General features: G+C 34.6%; 1 protein-coding gene across 1 annotated transcript; it reads right to left on the minus strand.

The window, feature by feature from the left end:
• Nucleotides 1-10710: 10710 nt before the first annotated feature.
• On the minus strand, nt 10711-19742 carry LOC129738754 (zinc finger protein GLI2-like). Its single transcript, XM_055730014.1, has 3 exons — nt 18360-19742; nt 12073-12234; nt 10711-12005 (listed from the first exon to the last, which is right to left on the minus strand). The coding sequence occupies exons 1-3, from the start codon at nt 19545-19547 to the stop codon at nt 11400-11402; spliced, it is 1956 nt and encodes a 651-aa protein (XP_055585989.1). The 5' UTR covers nt 19548-19742; the 3' UTR covers nt 10711-11399.
• Between the last annotated feature and the right edge of the window lie 2113 nt (nt 19743-21855).

A 21855-nucleotide genomic window follows, 5' to 3' on the forward strand; every position in this document is an offset into this window, starting at 1 on the left:
CCCTTGAATTGTAATTCTCTTCACAAAACTCAAAACAACATTCTATCTTCGATGGATCATTTCATAAAAAAATATACCTTCATTACCGTGCTCTTGTTCATTTGCTATATTGTTGCCAGTTAATTTTAAGGCTAATTCTAGATGATTTCTAATGTTATTTTTAAAATTTTCTTTGGAATCTAACTTTTTTGCCATCATTTTTAGTTAAAAATCATGTTTAGCAAAATTTTTTAAGTTATGATTTTTTTCTGAAGAAATCTGAACACATCTTAGTTCAAAAATGTAAAATTTGAAGTTTTTAGGAAAAATTATGAACGAAAACTTAAAAACAAATCTTGTGCATTTTGTTCTCAAATCTTCTAAAAAAAGTTATGTTGATTCCCCGAATTATTTTTCTCCTGAGTAGTGCGCTGGATAGGGGAGAGTCTCCTTTTCAGAGATGCCGAATTTCTCGATATTGTTCTTCAAACGGCATGGCGACTGAGCTATGTTTAGACGCCTTAATTTATGCAACTGAAGCGAGGAGAATCGCGGCTGCCATATCGATAAACACATATGGCATATCGAAAAATCCTATTCAAATATCATTTGAATTAGAGGTTTACCGAATAGTGGTAGGGTGGTTTGCAATCGTTGCGCAGCTGAGCACATTATAACAAATTATAACAAAACTTGTATGGGAGCTCCTCTTTTCCGTTCCCATCCGTCTCTGTTGAAAGGAGGTACCCAAAAACCCTCTGATATAAAATTTGGTTGATTGATAAGTTCTTAAATGTACAACAAAATTTATGAGAAACCCCCTGTTTTCCTCCTACACACTATACAAGGCGAAACCAAATACCTTCCCATGAAAAATTTGATTCTATTTGCTCGATTTTTTAATTTATGCCATGAAAATTGTATGGGGCTCTTAGAACACCTGTATCCGTGGTCCAAACAGCCGATTTAGACCAAAATTCCGACCCGAGCAACCGCACTGGTGATCCATTATACCAGTTTCAACTCAACTTTTTTTAGAGCTGGTATAAGGATTGATCCAAAACTGATGAGATTTGAATCCAATTTGACGCAGTTCTAAACCGTTTGACAGTTAATGGAACACGAGTGCATTTGCCAGTTTTTTCATTGGATCGGATCTAATTTCTTTGGTTCAATTCTTGTATAAATTAGACCCAAGAAATGGACCACGAATACAGATGCCCTTACACCCTAAACATTTCGGAAGCAAATTTTGAATAGGAAGAATGTGCCAAATGTAAACAAACTGAGTTATTAGCTGGGTGAAAAAATACGTTCGAAGACCTACATTTTGATTGGAAAAAGTTATTTAAACGATATTTGGTTTTCGAGAAATAAAGGAAACAAAATAATATTTTTGCTGGAAGCTTATGGAGCTGTCAAACTTTGAACGCGTTTTTCTCGAAACATCGAAGTTGGCGCATTCGCCGTATTCAAAATTCAATACCGATGTACTCACTAGCAGAAAGGTAGTGTCTCACATAATCGATTCTCTCGAGAAATAGTTCTCGTATTCCAATAGGTCCCAGCCAACATGAAATCGCAATGGAAATGATAATCCAAATCGAATATTAAGACATTTTCAATAACTATCGTAAACACGTTGGTATTGAGTGTTTTTCTATCATTCATTTACGACAAGCTTTGCCCAAAAATAGTTGAGTCTGATAGCAGTTTAGTCAATTCGTAAATCTGTTTCCAAAACGTTGGAAATATGCTAATTCAATATTTAGGATTTGAGTGAACCGATTTACGATAAATGGGCGGTCCTTCAATTGACACTCTCTCCGGTCTCTTCCTTCGACCGGTTCGTAAAAAGAAAATCTCACCTATAGAGCTAAAGCGTGGACCTTATCAACTAATGAATTGGCATAGTGGTAAGATACCGGACTGCCAACTCGGAGGGCTGGAGTTCAACTCTCGGTCGAGGAATTTTTTTTCGTTTATTTTGCATTTTGTTGGAAAATTGAATCGTTAGAATCTTGTCATTGTAGATATATCGCCTCCACTTTTGTAGCTATATGCTATTTTGGTAAGTTTAATACAATCTTTTTATCTGGTATATTTGTTTGAATAATTCTGCTGTTCCTGCGTTATACCTTCATAAAAGTTTGCTGGGGTGTCATTCCATGTAAAATTTGGTTTTATTCACTTGATTAGTTCTCTAACCACACAAATAAATATTTTAAAGTAGCCCCACTTTCATTTCGACGTATCTCCTCACTGGATGGAGGAAGCAGTACCCAATATTCAAAAAACATTTCTAGTATCCACAGGGGCGGTCCTAGAGTTGGCTCTTGGGGTGAGGGGTTATTTTCCAAATTTTCAAAAATCTGTCAAAATGAAGGAACGTAATATCTGGTGAAAAAACGAAAATTTTGAAAATGCAAAAAGAGGGGGAGGGTTGGGGGGGCAGGGGGTGTGAGGGTTGCTATTTTTAAAGAATTTCTTGTTATAAATGTCATTTTACAAATGAAAATTATAAACACATTGTTGAGCTTCTGAATATTAGTGCTAGGCCAAACAAAAATTATAGTTTTGAGACAAGTTTTAGTTAATTATTGCTATGAATTTCAATTTGCTATGATTACGCAGATTGAATTTTTCATTGGGATAGTTTACTGCATAGTGATTTGGAAATTTTGTAATATTATTTTTAATTTGGAAACACAATCCTTGTTCGAAATCAACACTCTTAATATAAATTTAGTTGGAAATAAGATTATTAAAATCAGATACTGAAGTATGAAGCTTCTGGAACATAATTTTAATTCATTTACTCTTAAATTTCAGGTTATAATACAAAATTTTCGATTTTAGTTGTACTGAAACAAATGAAATAGCAACAAATAGATTATAAAGAATTCATGTAGGTACCTATTCATAGTTCCAAACTCTTGAAATGATATGAATCTATATATATAAAACAGGGAGAGAGACAGACCATACAGAAATGTGCGAACACGCAAAACTCTTCACTGGAGCATCCGATTTGCATGCGATTTTTTTTGTTGTGTTTGTCTTCACGCGAAGAATAACACAACGGAGAGATAATTTCGAAATTGTTTTTGTGGAATTTTAGAATTAATTTTTAGTTTTTATTCGTATCAAATAAAAGTCATGGCACCCAATTTCCATTTTTTTCCATTCGAATCACCCAGAATAGGAAGGCGCCAAAAGCAATCAAGGCTTACTGATGTGCATCCATATCTCTATAGGAAGTTTTGGCGCCCATTTTCGTTGCAAGTGTACTTTTCACGTGGCACCAGTAAAATGGATACTTGGATGTGATTTTCCCTTTGGGGTTCCGCAACTACGAAGCATAGCAAAGCCTGTACGAAGAATATTGACAAAATTTGTAATTTTTTGCATTAGAATCAAGGCAATTCTAAGATTTTTTTTAGATGTTTGTTCGTTCACCGTTATTTTTTTTTTTGAAATGTCATATTCTTCTAGCAACTCAAGCAATATGGCTGTAAAATTGCCAATAGGCTCCAAACAACTCAATGAGATTGAATTGAAACATTTCATTATGAAATCATTTTTTATGAGTTTTGGTAACACCAGTAGAAAGTCGTATAACTGGTAAAAGATCACCTTAATTTATTTTTTCTTGATTTTATCCAGTTAGTTTGAGAATTGAAGGTAATTAATTTTGTGATTCCAAGTAAATTGAATCATTATCATAAAAACGGATTGGAGGATCAGGAAACATTGGATAATCCACACTACCTTTCATGCTCGGTGGTTAATCGGTACTTTTGAAAATTTTAGCTATATAGGACTTCATCTTGATATTAGATCCAACTCTCAGTTTCAAAAGTCAGAAAAATGGATCGTAATCAATAATATTATCAAGTACTAAAAACTTGAAAGAATATAAAAATTAAATTTTAAGTAAAAAGCATGCCACCTAAAATTTCGAACATTTAAGTATAGAGAAAAATCTGAACCAATACACTAAAATACAAAAAAAGTTTCGTACCAGATATAAGATCTAAAAAAATAATTTGTCAATCATAGGTAAGTAAATTAAAGAATATAAACACTTAAATTCGACCAAAAAAAATAAAAATCAAGATCAACGAAAATCCAGCTTTTAAATAAACGTTTTAATCTAACTGAAAATCCAGATTCATAAAGCCAAAGTTAGAATACTGATTCAAATTAACAATAAAATTCAGAATTAAATTTAACTGTCTGGATTACAGTTTCTTTTCCTACGATCATAAACTATAAATTTAAGTAATTTGTGAATATTTTGAATTTTTATTCCATATACTCAAAATAGATTTGCTTTCATTCAGGGTTTGCCTGTTAAGAGAAAAATAATTTTAATACAAGAAAGTTTAAATTCTTTTTTCCAAATGCTTTAATTGTTAGTGCAATTTGCCAATCCCCAACTGAAAATTGAAAAAAAACATAATGATGACACAAATTTCGAAGACATTTTCAAAAAATATATTGATTAGAAAAATGTTGCTGTAAAATGAAATGAATAGTAACATTTTCTGAATTGTTAAATATTTGTCAAACTCAGCTCTATAAATTCACAATAAGATTCAATTAGTGTAATTAGTGCAAAGTCCGAAAAAAGACATTTGAAATAATCAAAAAAAATAAAAATTAATTTTATATTCATTATTCTTTAAATTTTCCGGGTCCATTTTTGATTTGTCTATTCTGACGACCATATTTAAAGAAAACTGTAATGTATTTAAATACAAAGGTTAACACAAATCGAAAATACAACTCTATTTGAGACGACTCCAGCAAAAAGATCCATTTTCTGTTGAAATTAATCTTCAACATTTTTAAAATACTTTATCAGATAGGAGTTGTTGAATAGGAATGATGACTAAACTAAATTGAAACTTGATAGATTAAGCGTTCTTAAGTTACCGGTGTTGATCATTTACAGAACTTTATTATACGCTACCTCAACAAGAAAAATAGTTTGCTAAACAAAAGTTAGCGCACTTATTAGAGCAAATCTTTTGAGCGTTTTTGTTTCACGAACTGCCTGTTTTGAATATAAATTTATGTATGATATTTTCCATTCCATTACCGGTTTTTTGAATGAACTTAAAATAATGAATAACGAACCGTAATTCTGGATTTTTTTCGGATACAAAGGTATCCAGTAGCTTTCATACACTTAAAAGGAAGGCTGACTAAGGAACAGTGCTAAAATATAAAAAATACTCAAAAATTACAGGCCTAACAAAGTTTGCCGGGTCAGCTAGTTTATAATAAAAACTGGAAATGAAGCCATGAAGGGTTAAACTAGTGAAGAGTATTTATCAATTGGAATTGAAATAGACAAACTTTCAGTTGAAGGGTATCAAAACTTAAACTGGATTTTAACTTAAAATTTCAAAATTATTATGTGGATGAGCTGAAAGCAGTTTCGGTGATATAATTGATATCCAGCAGTATTTTTTTAGAAAACTAATTTGTTTAGAGTTTAATCGATCAATGATAACTGATGAAGCAACTGACCTAAATAAACAACGAGTAATTATTTTGAATCTATAAATTATCTTGTATTCATTGATGCATATTTTAGGGAAAAATGCCACTAAGTGGCAAATTCCCGAAAAAACGATACAGATTTTGTATCTAAAAACAACTACTTGAGTTTTGAAGATGAATTTTTTTTTTTTTTTTTTTTTTATTTTTTTTATGAGCAGGGAAAAGCCCGCGGGAGTTGAGCTCTTTTCGAGTCCATGCTCCCGTAGGCATAAAACCTCCTCATCATTCTTTATTTTTTGATTTCAATTTTTCAGAATATTGGTTTTACAAAGGTGTATCACTTTTTTGTGCACTCGCATGACATTATGATAACCATATAAATGATTTAGCGATTCTTGGTGAAATAGTAGTGATGTTGTTGTTAGCGGAGGTAGCGGCGGCGGTGGTGGCGGTGGTGGTGGTGGCATTTGCTGGATGGTGGCGGCGGTGGTTGGCGGTGGTTTGCGGTGGTTGGCGGTGGTGGCGGTGGGTGGCGGAAATTAGAGTAATAAGATGTTTTCAGCGTATTAGAGTTATTGCAACAGTCGTGTATGGGCTTGGTGGTTGATTAAGGAGCATTGGTATGGGGGGTTGAATTTGGTGAAGGATATAAAGAATGAAGAGGATATATGGGGCGGGTTGCACTCCCAGTGAGAATCATCTCTTTGAAGGGAGTACAAGGTCAGCTGTCATAAATTGGAATAAAATTGATCATCTCAATGCTGACAGTTGCGGAGTTTTAATTGAAATATGTTTCAATTTTCGATTTTAAGTGATTTTTCAAGAGATTTTTGAACTTGACTTTTGATTTTTCCGATTTGATGTGCGGTGGAAGTGAATTGTAACGAGTAATTCCATAATAGGTGAATGCATTTTTGGCTAACTCGGTCGTTGGACGTTTCGTTCTAAGCGTTGTTTCGTTTCTTAGTCCATATCGATGGTTTGGTCGATTATACGATTCATTGTGGTGGGCCTGAGGATTGTTCAGATGGTTGTGGATAATTGTCAATGCCTGCTGTTCTCTCATACCTTTGATCGGTAGGATCGATTTATCAGCTTCTCTGTACAACTGTATTGTAGGATACAACCTTGGTCGTTTGTAGACTATCTTTAGACAGCGATTTTGGGCGATTTGTAGTTTTTTGAGATTGGCTTCGGATGCCGCTCCCCATATAAACATCAGGTATTGCATCTTTGACTGGATAAAAGCATGATACAATAACAGCAGTTGCTTCGAGGGAACAAAACTTTTAATTTTCCACAGAAGACCACATGCGGCGTTGATGTCTTTCAGCAGCGTTTCAATATGGTTGGTCCATTTGAGTGTGGAGTCGATAATTAGTCCCAAATATCGAAAATGGGTGACTTTCTCTATTTTTGTGTTATCTATCACTAGGTCATCATGAGGCAGACTATTTGTCCTAGCAGAATGTAAAATCATATACTTCGATTTTGTGAGGTTCAATGACAGCAAGTTTTCATCAAAATACTGTTTAAGTATTCGCATGTCATCAGCCATTTTTCGAACAATAGTATTTGGGTTAACATCCTCATAGCACAATGATGTATCATCTGCGAACAGTCGAGGTTTCCCGTACAGCGGTAGTTTCGGAAGATCGTTGATATACACGAGAAATAACAAGGGTCCTAGATTACTCCCTTGGGGGACACCTACTCTCAAGGGACGACGAGTACTGTTTACACCGTTTGCCGATACGTACTGATCTCTTTCATCTAAGAAACTTTCGATGAGCTGAAGAATCCGACCACGTATTCCATAAAAAATCAATTTCTGGATCAGAATATCGTGGTTTATCGTGTCGAAAGCTTTCTTCAAGTCTAAGAATAGTAGGCCGACCTGCTTTTTTGAGTCTATTGCCTCGTACACATTTTTGAACAGCTCTCCCGTAGCCGTTGCTGTACTGGATCCTGAACGAAAACCAAACTGACTCTCGTACAATATTTTCTTCGAATGAAAAAACCTGGTGATTCGACCAACTAACATTTGCTCCAATATCTTGCTTATAACAGATAATACAGAAATAGGTCTGTAGTTGTTAACCTCCGTTTTTGCTCCTCCTTTGTGGATTGGTATCACTCTTGCAGTTTTCAAACAAGCAGGATATTTTCCATTTTCTAAACTTTCATTAAAGACGTCTCGAATAAGTTCAGAGAAGACTTGATGGTGGTATTTAATGAAGTTTGCTTGAAGACCGTCTGGACCGGCACTTTTATTTTGGTCGAGGAATTAAAACCTTTTTCTCAAAACACCAATTCCTTCATACTGAAACCGCTTTTATAAATAGTTTTTCTTCCTTTTTGGCTCTAAAAACTCATAGCGAACGCAGAAATTAAAAACACTGCCCACAATTTCGTCTTTTGATGTATTGTTGCTCTGGAATCTCTTGTGTTAGCGCATTATCTTGAACTTAGAAATCTTTAAAAGGTTTTTGAAACTTAAACTCTAACTATTAAAATTCAAAATTTCATATTCAATTTCTGTTTGGTAGTATGTACTTGAATCGTTTTACGGTCATCCATTATATGAATGCTTGATGTGATAAATTTCAAACCAAATCAATTAAATTGGATCTTTTGTTTTAATTTCTTAATGAAAATTAGTTTAAAGTTTCATAATTCATATTTAAATTATGTTAAATCGAGGGAGAGATCAATCGTGCAAGAGAATCTTACTGTGATTCAAAAACTCAATTGGTTTATTTGCAAGTAAGAATAGTACTGCATTGGATTTTGGAATGAGTTAGACATCACTTTGTAAAGATTTAAAATTGACAATAAACCAACTGTGAACAAAAGAAAAAATACAGAAATGGAAATTCTAATTGATATTTGAATTTCAGATTCGTCTTAGCTTTCCATTCTTGAAGTAAAGTTTTATTATAATATTTTTTCCCGATTCTTTCGGTTTTTAATATATTTTGAACTTCAAAGAAAAGTCCTAATGAGGAACTTTCCGTTGCCGAATCTTCCTTGAAAATGGATTTCATGCGGCCTCAACATTCTGTATATTACGATTGAATTTATTTTTTGAAATATTGTTGTCAAACAAAAAGATTAGAAGGAACCGTAAACTGGGGGAACTTTGATCAGCGGGGTAAATTTGATCAACATGAAATTTTTGCAGATAATCATCAAGTTACAAACAAGCTAAATTTGGTTTTCATCAGGAGATTTCCAATGTTTCTTAAAATATAATTTTAAAATCTTAAAATATATAGTTTTTTTGAAGGCTCACAAACAAACATCTCTCCTGATAAAATTTAAGCATTTAGGAGAAAATGGGTTGTTTAATGTGAAAGTACAACTTTATTCTTAGTTTAGGTTTAGTTTAAGTGTTATTTTTATGGTCATTTGATGATAATTTTTGGATGTTGAAAAAAAAACGGTTATTTTCCCGTATAGAAAAAATAGCTAAAACCTTATCAAATGGTTGAGTTTGAAGAAAAAAAAATAGGGGGAACAGTACGAGGACTTAGGTAATTGCATGAGGGCAAAATTTCATTTGTTTTTGAGGCCAAAAAATATTGAAAAATATTTATAAATTTTGCCCCTAAATGTATGCAGCAACATTGTCCATCTTTTGAGTATATTTGTTTTTAAAAGAAAACGTCGAAAAATTAAATTGAGTCAAACAAAAAAAATACTGTTGTCGATTTTTTGAGCCTTCTGTGCTAAATGGCATCAAAACAAGAGTTTTGAAGATGTTGAGATACGATTAAAACATAGTGATCAAAGTTACCCCGAAACTCGAAGTCTGGTTTTGTAACAAACATTTAATAACTACCACCAATGTCGTTTGAATTAACTGCAATCAATGATCATGTTTAATACTCCTCACTTCAGTAAGTGTTTTAAAGCTTTTAGGTGTTACGAAAAAGCAACCGCTTCCAAAATAATCAAAAATGAATGAAAAAAGTTATCAAAGTTCCCCCAGTTTACGGTACCTAAGACTGTCAATTGAAGTCAGACGTTTAAGCGCCTACTGGAAAACTGATCACTTCAATGGAGAACGTGACTACAATTTAAGTTTCTTACTAATCAGGCAATTTATCACTTAAAGCCTAAAGGTATTTTTTCACTTATTAGAATGACCAAGATCTGTAAATCCATTAAACATGATAGTATATTCTGAAAATTAAAGGAAATTGCCAATCTTATGATTCCGTACATATATATGTAGTTTGAGTATTTTTATTGTTTTCTTCTATCTGATCGAATAAAAAAGAAACTGCATGGTAAAGGCAATCAATATATGACTTCAGAAGAAAAAATATTCAAGTATTTGAGTGTTACAACAATATTCACTCCCATTTTTGACTATTTCAAATTTGTCATTCCATTGAAATCCAAAACATAATAAAAAATTAAGAAGCTCAGATTTTGAAACAAATAGGTACAAAATTTATCACAATTTTCTCAGGCATATAAAGGATATTAAATAGTAACAATTGTCCCTACATTTCATTACCTAGCTCAAATTATAAATAGATAAATGGTTAGCTTAGCAAATTCAAAGTCAAAACCATTAGGAATTCAACAGAAGTTGATTGGTATAATTCGGTCCAGGGAATTGCCAATTACAGCTGCTTGATTTTGGTAGACCGACTTTTCTTCAATTGAGCCTTTAAGTGATAAACAAACATTTTCGTTGATTAAACACCCCCACGGAGTGGAAATTTTTTGAAAATAGGGGAATCGAAGTTTTTTATAGAAATTCATTCATTTATGGGTATTTTGTAACGGTTTTTTGCCGCTTGGGGGGGTGATCACCCCGATCACCCCCCCTCCCCCATAGGACCACGCCTGAGTATCCATATACCTAATTGGACGTTTTGATAAAAAAAATTTATTCATTGGACGATTTCTTGGAATATATTACACTTATCGTACGATTCCTTGCGCCGTTTTGGTTTAATATTTACAAATTGATTGAAATGTTGGATGGGATAGAACTGTAGGTAAAGTTCATATTCATTTTTCTTACTCACTTCTGCTCTTTGATATATCAACAATATTTATGATGACGTCAGACAACGAAATCCGGTTTCTTCCTGTTGAACCCTTTCACCCAATCACACACACCCAAGAGCATTTTCGGATCAAAGAAATCAAACGCATGCTGTATTAATATTTGAACAAATTTGATCTTAGGCATATATTTCGTGTAAAACTTTCGTTGAGATCCAACAACTATAAGATGAAAAAGAGCAAACGCAAAATTATATACACATGAAACGTTTCACTTGAATACAATAAACTAGTTACTTAACATAAAATTTTGCTCAATTACATCGTTCAACATCTGTTATGGCATTTACATGGAAGACAGTTAGTTCCAAACTTAATGTACCACAAATTAGGTATGTAGTTACCAAGATCACAAATAGCTTTTCTGAACTCTACACCAAACGATCTACAACGGTTCGTTGGTCAATTTTAGAAATGTCTTTTTAGCGCCTAGTTGTTGTTTCGTGTGGTTTCGACTAATGATTTCTACAACGATTGTTCAACAAATCGGGTTTGGTATACATGAATATCCTAATCGATAAGATTCTTAACAATTTACCTAATGAGTTATCTTTGGGAACATATTTAGTTTTATCTCGTGGCAATGTCCTTTGGATTGGTTTGGGTTTAACTAATTGCTAGCCTACATGTAAAGTAATGTTTTGAAAACTTTCAGTTTTGGAAGAAAAACAAATTCATTATTAAAGCTTATTCTTTGTTCTAAGTACGGGGATATCTTTGGTATACCTTTTGAGTATCTTACAAGTCACATGGCTTAAGCTAGCTTAAAACTCAAATCATAAATGCACTATTCTATTAACGGGTTTGAGTCGGTGAGTCTACACCACATGATCGAAAAAGTCATAATCCAGAGGCTGGATATCTTTGGCAGAGTAATGAGCATCGGTATCCATCATACCGGAACTCATCCCGTAGTTGTTGAGATAGTTGCCCTCTGGGAGGAAGTTTTTGACACATTCGTAGGAAATGTATTCTTCCGAACATGCACTTTTGACGGGAGAATTATCCATGAAATCATCAGCAGGTGAGTGGCTAAAATTGATGACTTTTTCGTCATTGAAACCCGAGCTACCACCGAGCGATGGGTTACTAGGAGGATCTTCGAAAACTTCGTCGAACTCAAATAAGTTCTCGTCCTCGGTGTTTCCAGTTGCTTCCTGCGCTATCGATTCGTAATAGTTTGCCAGCGATGATTCCGAATGTCGCCGAATGGAGCTGACGCTTGGCAAAATCAACGATTGCCCGGAGGAAGTAACGGTGCTGGTATTTCCGACCGAATGAGGTGTTGCAGATTCTTTATGAGACTTTCGGCGTCCTTGACTTGCTCCTTCAACGCGACATGCATGATTTTTTACATGTTTCCGCAAACTGGAAGGATCGGTGTAACGTTTGGTACAGCCTGGAAGCTGGCAGGCGTATGGTTTCTGAAAATTAAATATATAAATGAAAATAACTGTCGAAATGTTTAATTTTTTTAGATCCTTAACTTACCGTATCGTAATGGGTTCGTTGATGCTTGGCCCGGTCCGAGCTGTTACTGAAGGCTTTGGAGCAGCCAACGTACTGGCAGTTGTACGGCCGTTCGCCCGTGTGCGATCGTTGGTGGATTTTGAGATTTTCCAACCGAGAGAATGCCTTGTCGCAGCCGGAAAACTATTCAAGAGAAAACAGAGAAAGGGAAAATGAGAAAAACATAAATAAAAGCCGATGCCGGTGAAAGGTCATCAACCGTTACAGTTGCGGTACACATGGCAAAAATGATGCTGATTAAATCATTTCAAAACATACACCCAACATGATCCGTACTATCGAATATGTGGGACAAAAAGTGTCACGCGAAGAAATTGTAAAACATTTTGTAGCAACCAGATGTTCGGCTTTACAACGAAGAAAGCTTCCGAGGATGTATGGTTATTTTGACGGGTTACTTTGGAAGAAGAAATGGATCACGATTTAGTTCTGGTTCAAATAGGTATTATATTTTTTGGGATTATAAATATGTACAGAATTGTCTTTTAAATAAACTGAAATTAGCTTTGAACAGTAGCGCTTTAACAATGTTTTATTCCGTTCGATTTCTTTAGAACTACAAAATCAAGAAAAACAAACTATAAAACTAAAATTCGATCTTATGTTTGCTTTCGACTATGAAATAATTACTGTAGGTAAATTTTCAATCCACTTTTTCAGTCCACTGGGCAGTAAAAACGAATATTGTTTTTACTTAAAACAATATTCGATTCTACTGCCCAGTAAACTGAAAAGCCCATAACAAATTTACCCACTATTAAAATTCCATGAGAATAACAGAATTATATATTTTAACTATTCCACCTAAAATAATTAAACGTTTGAGTTTGAGGTTTATAAAGACATACAACAAAATAAAAATAATAATCTATAATATAAACGATAGTTAAAAAATAATTGAAATATATTTGAGTCTATTCAAAATCACCAATGACCTTAAGAAATCAGAATTGGAATTTAGATCCAGAATTCAGATTCAGAATTCAGATTCAGAATTCAGATTCAGAATTCAGATTCAGAATTCAGATTCAAAATTCAGATTCAGAATTCAGATTCAGAATTCAGATTCAGAATTCAAATTCAGATTCAGATTCAGAATTCAGAATTCAGATTCAGAATTCAGATTCAGAATTCAGAATTCAGATTCAGAATTCAGAATTCAGATTCAGAATTCAGATTCAGAATTCAGATTACGAATTCGAATTCAGAATTCAGATAAAGAATTCAGATTCAGAATTCAGATTCAGAATTCAGATTCAGATTCAGAATTCAGATTCAGAATTCAGATTCAGAATTCAGATTCAGAATTCAGATTCAGAATTCAGATTCAGAATTCAGATTCAGAATTCAGATTCAGAATTCAGATTCAGAATTCAGATTCAGAATTCAGATTCAGAATTCAGATTCAGAATTCAGATTCAGAATTCAGATTCAGAATTCAGATTCAGAATTCAGATTCAGAATTCAGATTCAGAATTCAGATTCAGAATTCAGATTCAGAATTCAGATTCAGAATTCAGATTCAGAATTCAGATTCAGAATTCAGATTCAGAATTCAGATTCAGAATTCAGATTCAGAATTCAGATTCAGAATTCAGATTCAGAATTCAGATTCAGAATTCAGATTCAGAATTCAGATTCAGAATTCAGATTCAGAATTCAGATTCAGAATTCAGATTCAGAATTCAGATTCAGAATTCAGATTCAGAATTCAGATTCAGAATTCAGATTCAGAATTCAGATTCAGAATTCAGATTCAGAATTCAGATTCAGAGTTCAGATTCAGAATTCAGATTCAGAATTCAGATTCAGAATTCAGATTCAGAATTCAGATTCAGAATTCAGATTCAGAATTCAGATTCAGAATTCAGATTCAGAATTCAGATTCAGAATTCAGATTCAGAATTCAGATTCAGAATTCAGATTCAGAATTCAGATTCAGAATTCAGATTCAGAATTCAGATTCAGAATTCAGATTCAGAATTCAGATTCAGAATTCAGATTCAGAATTCAGATTCAGAATTCAGATTCAGAATTCAGAATTGAGATTCAGAATTGAGATTCAGAATTGAGATTCAGAATTCAGGTTCAGAATTCAGATTCAGAATTCAGATTCAGAATTCAGATAAAGAATTCAGATTCAGAATTCAGATTCAGAATTCAGATTCAGAATTCAGATTCAGAATTCAGATTCAGAATTCAGATTCAGAATTCAGATTCAGAATTCAGATTCAGAATTCAGATTCAGAATTCAGATTCAGAATTCAGATTCAGAATTCAGATTCAGAATTCAGATTCAGAATTCAGATTCAGAATTCTGATTCAGAATTCAGATTCAGAATTCAGATTCAGAATTCAGATTCAGAATTCAGATTCAGAATTCAGATTCAGAATTCAGATTCAGAATTCAGATTCAGAATTCAGATTCAGAATTCAGATTCAGAATTCAGATTCAGAATTCAGATTCAGAATTCAGATTCAGAATTCAGATTCAGAATTCAGATTCAGAATTCAGATTCAGAATTCAGATTCAGAATTCAGATTCAGAATTCAGATTCAGAATTCAGATTCAGAATTCAGATTCAGAATTCAGATTCAGAATTCAGATTCAGAATTCAGATTCAGAATTCAGATTCAGAATTCAGATTCAGAATTCAGATTCAGAATTCAGATTCAGAATTCAGATTCAGAATTCAGATTCAGAATTCAGATTCAGAATTCAGATTCAGAATTCAGATTCAGAATTCAGATTCAGAATTCAGATTCAGAATTCAGATTCAGAATTCAGATTCAGAATTCAGATTCAGAATTCAGATTCAGAATTCAGATTCAGAATTCAGATTCAGAATTCAGATTCAGAATTCAGATTCAGAATTCAGATTCAGAATTCAGATTCAGAATTCAGATTCAGAATTCAGATTCAGAATTCAGATTCAGAATTCAGATTCAGAATTCAGATTCAGAATTCAGATTCAGAATTCAGATTCAGAATTCAGATTCAGAATTCAGATTCAGAATTCAGATTCAGAATTCAGATTCAGAATTCAGATTCAGAATTCAGATTCAGAATTCAGATTCAGAATTCAGATTCAGAATTCAGATCAGAATTCAGATTCAGAATTCAGATTCAGAATTCAGATTCAGAATTCAGATTCAGAATTCAGATTCAGAATTCAGATTCAGAATTCAGATTCAGAATTCAGATTCAGAATTCAGATTCAGAATTCAGATTCAGAATTCAGATTCAGAATTCAGATTCAGAATTCAGATTCAGAATTCAGATTCAGAATTCAGATTCAGAATTCAGATTCAGAATTCAGATTCAGAATTCAGATTCAGAATTCAGATTCAGAATTCAGATTCAGAATTCAGATTCAGAATTCAGATTCAGAATTCAGATTCAGAATTCAGATTCAGAATTCAGATTCAGAATTCAGATTCAGAATTCAGAATTCAGATTCAGAATTCAGATTCAGAATTCAGATTCAGAATTCAGATTCAGAATTCAGATTCAGAATTCAGATTCAGAATTCAGATTCAGAATTCAGATTCAGAATTCAGATTCAGAATTCAGATTCAGAATTCAGATTCAGAATTCAGATTCAGAATTCAGATTCAGAATTCAGATTCAGAATTCAGATTCAGAATTCAGATTCAGAATTCAGATTCAGAATTCAGATTCAGAATTCAGATTCAGAATTCAGATTCAGAATTCAGATTCAGAATTCAGATTCAGAATTCAGATTCAGAATTCAGATTCAGAATTCAGATTCAGAGTTCAGATTCAGAATTCAGATTCAGAATTCAGATTCAGAATTCAGATTCAGAATTCAGATTCAGAATTCAGATTCAGAATTCAGATTCAGAATTCAGATTCAGAATTCAGATTCAGAATTCAGATTCAGAATTCAGATTCAGAATTCAGATTCAGAATTCAGATTCAGAATTCAGATTCAGAATTCAGATTCAGAATTCAGATTCAGAATTCAGATTCAGAATTCAGATTCAGAATTCAGATTCAGAATTCAGATTCAGAATTCAGAATTGAGATTCAGAATTGAGATTCAGAATTGAGATTCAGAATTCAGGTTCAGAATTCAGATTCAGAATTCAGATTCAGAATTCAGATAAAGAATTCAGATTCAGAATTCAGATTCAGAATTCAGATTCAGAATTCAGATTCAGAATTCAGATTCAGAATTCAGATTCAGAATTCAGATTCAGAATTCAGATTCAGAATTCAGATTCAGAATTCAGATTCAGAATTCAGATTCAGAATTCAGATTCAGAATTCAGATTCAGAATTCAGATTCAGAATTCAGATTCAGAATTCAGATTCAGAATTCTGATTCAGAATTCAGATTCAGAATTCAGATTCAGAATTCAGATTCAGAATTCAGATTCAGAATTCAGATTCAGAATTCAGATTCAGAATTCAGATTCAGAATTCAGATTCAGAATTCAGATTCAGAATTCAGATTCAGAATTCAGATTCAGAATTCAGATTCAGAATTCAGATTCAGAATTCAGATTCAGAATTCAGATTCAGAATTCAGATTCAGAATTCAGATTCAGAATTCAGATTCAGAATTCAGATTCAGAATTCAGATTCAGAATTCAGATTCAGAATTCAGATTCAGAATTCAGATTCAGAATTCAGATTCAGAATTCAGATTCAGAATTCAGATCAGAATTCAGATTCAGAATTCAGATTCAGAATTCAGATTCAGAATTCAGATTCAGAATTCAGATTCAGAATTCAGATTCAGAATTCAGATTCAGAATTCAGATTCAGAATTCAGATTCAGAATTCAGATTCAGAATTCAGATTCAGAATTCAGATTCAGAATTCAGATTCAGAATTCAGATTCAGAATTCAGATTCAGAATTCAGATTCAGAATTCAGATTCAGAATTCAGATTCAGAATTCAGATTCAGAATTCAGATTCAGAATTCAGATTCAGAATTCAGATTCAGAATTCAGATTCAGAATTCAGATTCAGAATTCAGATTCAGAATTCAGATTCAGAATTCAGATTCAGAATTCAGATTCAGAATTCAGATTCAGAATTCAGATTCAGAATTCAGATTCAGAATTCAGATTCAGAATTCAGATTCAGAATTCAGATTCAGAATTCAGATTCAGAATTCAGATTCAGAATTCAGATTCAGAATTCAGATTCAGAATTCAGATTCAGAATTCAGATTCAGAATTCAGATTCAGAATTCAGATTCAGAATTCAGATTCAGAATTCAGATTCAGAATTCAGATTCAGATTCAGAATTCAGATTCAGAATTCAGATTCAGAATTCAGATTCAGAATTCAGATTCAGAATTCAGATTCAGAATTCAGATTCAGAATTCAGATTCAGAATTCAGTTTCAGAATTCAGATTCAGAATTCAGATTCAGAATTCAGATTCAGAATTCAGATTCAGAATTCAGATTCAGAATTCAGATTCAGAATTCAGATTCAGAATTCAGATTCAGAATTCAGATTCAGAATTCAGATTCAGAATTCAGATTCAGAATTCAGATTCAGAATTCAGATTCAGAATTCAGATTCAGAATTCAGATTCAGAATTCAGATTCAGAATTCAGATTCAGAATTCAGATTCAGAATTCAGATTCAGAATTGAGATTCAGAATTCAGATTCAGAATTCAGATTCAGAATTTAGATTCAGAATTCAGATTCAGAATTCAGATTCAGAATTCAGATTCAGAATTCAGATTCAGAATTCAGATTCAGAATTCAGATTCAGAATTCAGATTCAGAATTCAGATTCAGAATTCAGATTCAGAATTCAGATTCAGAATTCAGATTCAGGATTCAGATTCAGAATTCAGATTCAGAAGTCAGATTCAGAATTCAGATTCAGAATTCAGATTCAGAATTCAGATTCAGAATTCAGATTCATAATTCAGATTCAGAATTCAGATTCGAATTCTGAATCGGAATTCAGGGCTCAGAACCAGAATTCAGAGTCAGAAATCAGATTGTTAACCCGTTTGCTGAAATCTTGATTTTTTCAACAACAAAGAAAATAAATTCAATGGACTGGTAATAATTAATCGGAAGGTTCTAATCGTAAAGTTTTTGAGTTCAAATACAGAAAGCTAATTTTCAAGAATTAAATTATAACATAGGTTTCGTTTGAATATTATATATTTTTTGGTTCAAACAATCAGATTTCAAAGTTCTTAGGGTGGACTTTCAAATTTATTTTTATCAAAACGTTCCACTCACCGGACATTTGTTCGGCTTTTCACCGGAGTGCACTCTCATGTGAATGAGCAACTTGTAGCGGGCATTAAACGGCCGATAGCGACGGGGACAATCAAGCCAGAAGCAAGCGAACTCTTCGCCCTTCTTGACCTCGACGTGGCGCTTTTCGATGTGCGCTACCAGAGACGTTTGATCGGGGAACTTCAGATTGCAATCTGTCCAGAGGCACTCGAGCGGCTGCTCGGGATCGGTGGCCGTTCCTTCCGCCTCATCCGGTTCCTCTTCGTCCTCTTCATCTTCGTCGGCAGCAGCGATCGGTTCCTGTTTGATGAGTTGCGACTGCTGACGCTGCTGCCAAATATCTTTGAATTCGCGGTTTGGTTTTTCGGTTATTTTGTCGCAGGTGTTGTAATTTTCCTCCGGGTGCTGATAGGCATCGTTACTGCTGGCGTTGTTGCTTCCGATGTCCACGTTTTGGCTGAACTGATCCAAAAAACTCGTGTCGAAGTAGTCGATCATGTAGTTTGCCTGTGAATTCTGGGCTGGGTAGATTTTCGGCGTGTCGTCAAACTGAATTGAGCTACCAAAAGCGCACTTGATCGATGGCAGTTGTTGAAGATCGGATTGGTTGTCCATCGTGTTGTTGTACTTTGGTGAGTTCGATGGGTTTTGGGTTGGCTCCTGGGGTTGATTCATCATCAATGAAGATGTAATCCAGGGGTCCAAAGGTGGCGATGAACAAGGGCTTTGGTTTTTTGATTGGCAGTTGACATCGTTGAAGTTGTAATAATCGTGACCAATAACACTGTTGCATGACGATTGAAGTTTTTCGATGTATTCCGGATCGAATTTGAAGTACAGCTCATCATTCCTGGTCTGCATTGTGTATGGTGCATTGGGAGCGTAGCTCGGTTGAGTTTCATCAGCACCCTCTATCACACCGCAATACTTCTGACGAAATCCAGAATTATTTTCCTCATACGAACAATTGCTCGCTGAAGCCGGTGAAAAGGAGCATTTTGGTTTTTCATGGAAGATCATTTTCGCCTCCGGACAGGTTTCACCAATATACATCGGATCTTTCATTGTCCCCGGAGTTGTCGGGGTCAATAGTGACATATTGCTAAAGTTCATGATTGGAACGTTTAAGTCAATAGTTTTGGGAATATCAAACTGCGCACTATTGCCAACTGAGCCACTGACAAACATTTTGAATTACGATTTTCCCTCCCAATAAACTCACTTCACTTAGCACATCCCAATAGACAAAAATCTTCGAACTAAAATCAAACGATACACTTTGATCGTCAATAGTATACTAAACAACACAACAGACCGAAACTTTCCAACCGACTTAAAATTGACAAAATAAACCAGATGACTAATCGGAAAGAACGTCCTCACGGATCGGTCGTCGGAAAATGAATGACAAAAACAAGACAAGCACAAGTGCTTAACAACATCCGAGGACCAAAGTCGTTCGAGACGTCAACATGAAGCATAAACCGAACCCAAGGATCTTGCACATGTGTTGTGTTCTGTGTTCTGCTGCGCTGCGTCCTACTCCAACGGGATCTTTCACATCGTCACGCACGGTATGTAGGCCTACCTACTTCATCATCATCTCGGCTTGGCTTGAAGCGCACGCAAACATCCGAGCCTCGTGGTTAGATACGCTGCGCTTAAGAGGAAAAAAAGAAAACGAAAGAAGAAAGATCACGCTTTCCGCACGACCCTCGGTGACGACCTTTAGCATCTTTACCACTTCCATCCCACGGGTTGTTCTCGGGTTATAGGGAAAAAAAAAATTACGTTACGTATTTGAATGCTACCGTTTTTCCAACCGTTTCGTGTTCTTGTGGAAAGGAAAGAGATATCATATCGGTAACAAAGCACGAATATCTAAATCAGAATTATATTATTGAAACTATTCACAGTATGTAATAAGAAAAATCAAATTAAGTGAGAATGAATTCATGTTTTCGAACATGTTTAGTTTAGAATTTCTGATGCCAATAAACTTCACAATTCAAAACCTATTTGTAAAGTGTCAATATAACACTATTGGAAGTTTGCTGACTTGACAGAAGCATACAAATATTTTATGATTTACCTAATGAAAGTCAAGTCATTGACGTTCCTACAATAAAACATTCATTACGTAGGTGGTATCGACATGAGCCAAATCAATCAAAATTAAATCTACAAGCCACGCGGCACGGCGATTCCTCTTGTTGCTGCTGGAAGGTAGGTTTGGTGAGCGACAAGAAAGCTAAAGGATTTCGTTTCTCTTGACAATCTTCAACCTGTCTATTCACTCTGATAAATTTCCAAGTGCATGGAAAAGGTCATATATGTTTCCAATTTACAAGAAGGGCAACAAGCATGACATACTGAATTACAGAGGAATCACTTCCCTTTGTTCCTGTTCAAAGGTATTGGAAATTTTGATGTCACAGAGACTTTTCACAGCTGCCAAGTCGTACATTTCTTTCGATCAACACGGCTTTTACCCTGGACGTTCGACAAATACAAAATTACTGGAGTTTGCTTCATTTTGCATCCGTACCATGGACAAAGGAGGTCAAGTCGACACAATATATACTGACCTCAAGGCTGCCTTTGATCGCATTGACCACCGTTTACTCCTAGCGAAATTAAAAAAAGCTTGGGCTTGGAGACGGACTCGTGATTTGGTTCGAATCATTTCTCACGAATCGTTTTCTTACTGTGCGACTGGGAAATGCTGAGTCTTTTGTGTTCCAGAATAGCTCCGGAGTACCTCAAGGTAGCAATATCGGACCTCTCTTATTCTGTATCTATTACAATGACGTTACATACGCCCTCCCGTCGGGCTGCAGAATGCTGTATGCTGATGACCTCAAAATTTATCGGAAGATTGAAAATTATACCGACTGTTTGGAGTTGCAACAAATTTTGAACAAATTTATGGAGTGGTGCGATCTGAATTGCTTAACGGTCAGTGTGGTGAAATGCAATATCATCAGCTTTACGCGGAAAAAGAGTCCGTTGGTTTGGAATTACACTTTGAAGAATTCCACGCTTGAACGAGTTTCCGTTATAAAAGATTTAGGTGTACTGTTGGACTCAAAAATGACGTTTGAATATCAGCTGAATCATGTCATTGCCAAGGCGAACCGCAATTTAGGTTTTATTCTGCGAACGACCAGAGAATTTACGAACCTACGCTGCCTACGGACTTTGTACTGTGCATTAGTTCGCTCGCACCTTGAATCGGCGGCTATCATCTGGTGCCCTAGTCATGACAATTGGGTTAATAGAATCGAATCCGTACAATCGAAATTCACCCGCTCAGTGCTTCGGATTTGCCCTTGGCCAGTACCTGATGAATCTCCCTCATATACGCAAAGATGCTCCTGGCTGAAACTGGATACTCTTGCTGATCGACGAGAATACCTCAAAGCGGCGTTCGTTGGGAAATTGCTGCTCGGATGCATTGATGCTCCAAATATTCTTGCGAGGATAGACTTCAACG

This window comes from Uranotaenia lowii, chromosome 1 (assembly GCF_029784155.1).
Source record: "Uranotaenia lowii strain MFRU-FL chromosome 1, ASM2978415v1, whole genome shotgun sequence".
Taxonomy (NCBI): domain Eukaryota; kingdom Metazoa; phylum Arthropoda; class Insecta; order Diptera; family Culicidae; genus Uranotaenia; species Uranotaenia lowii.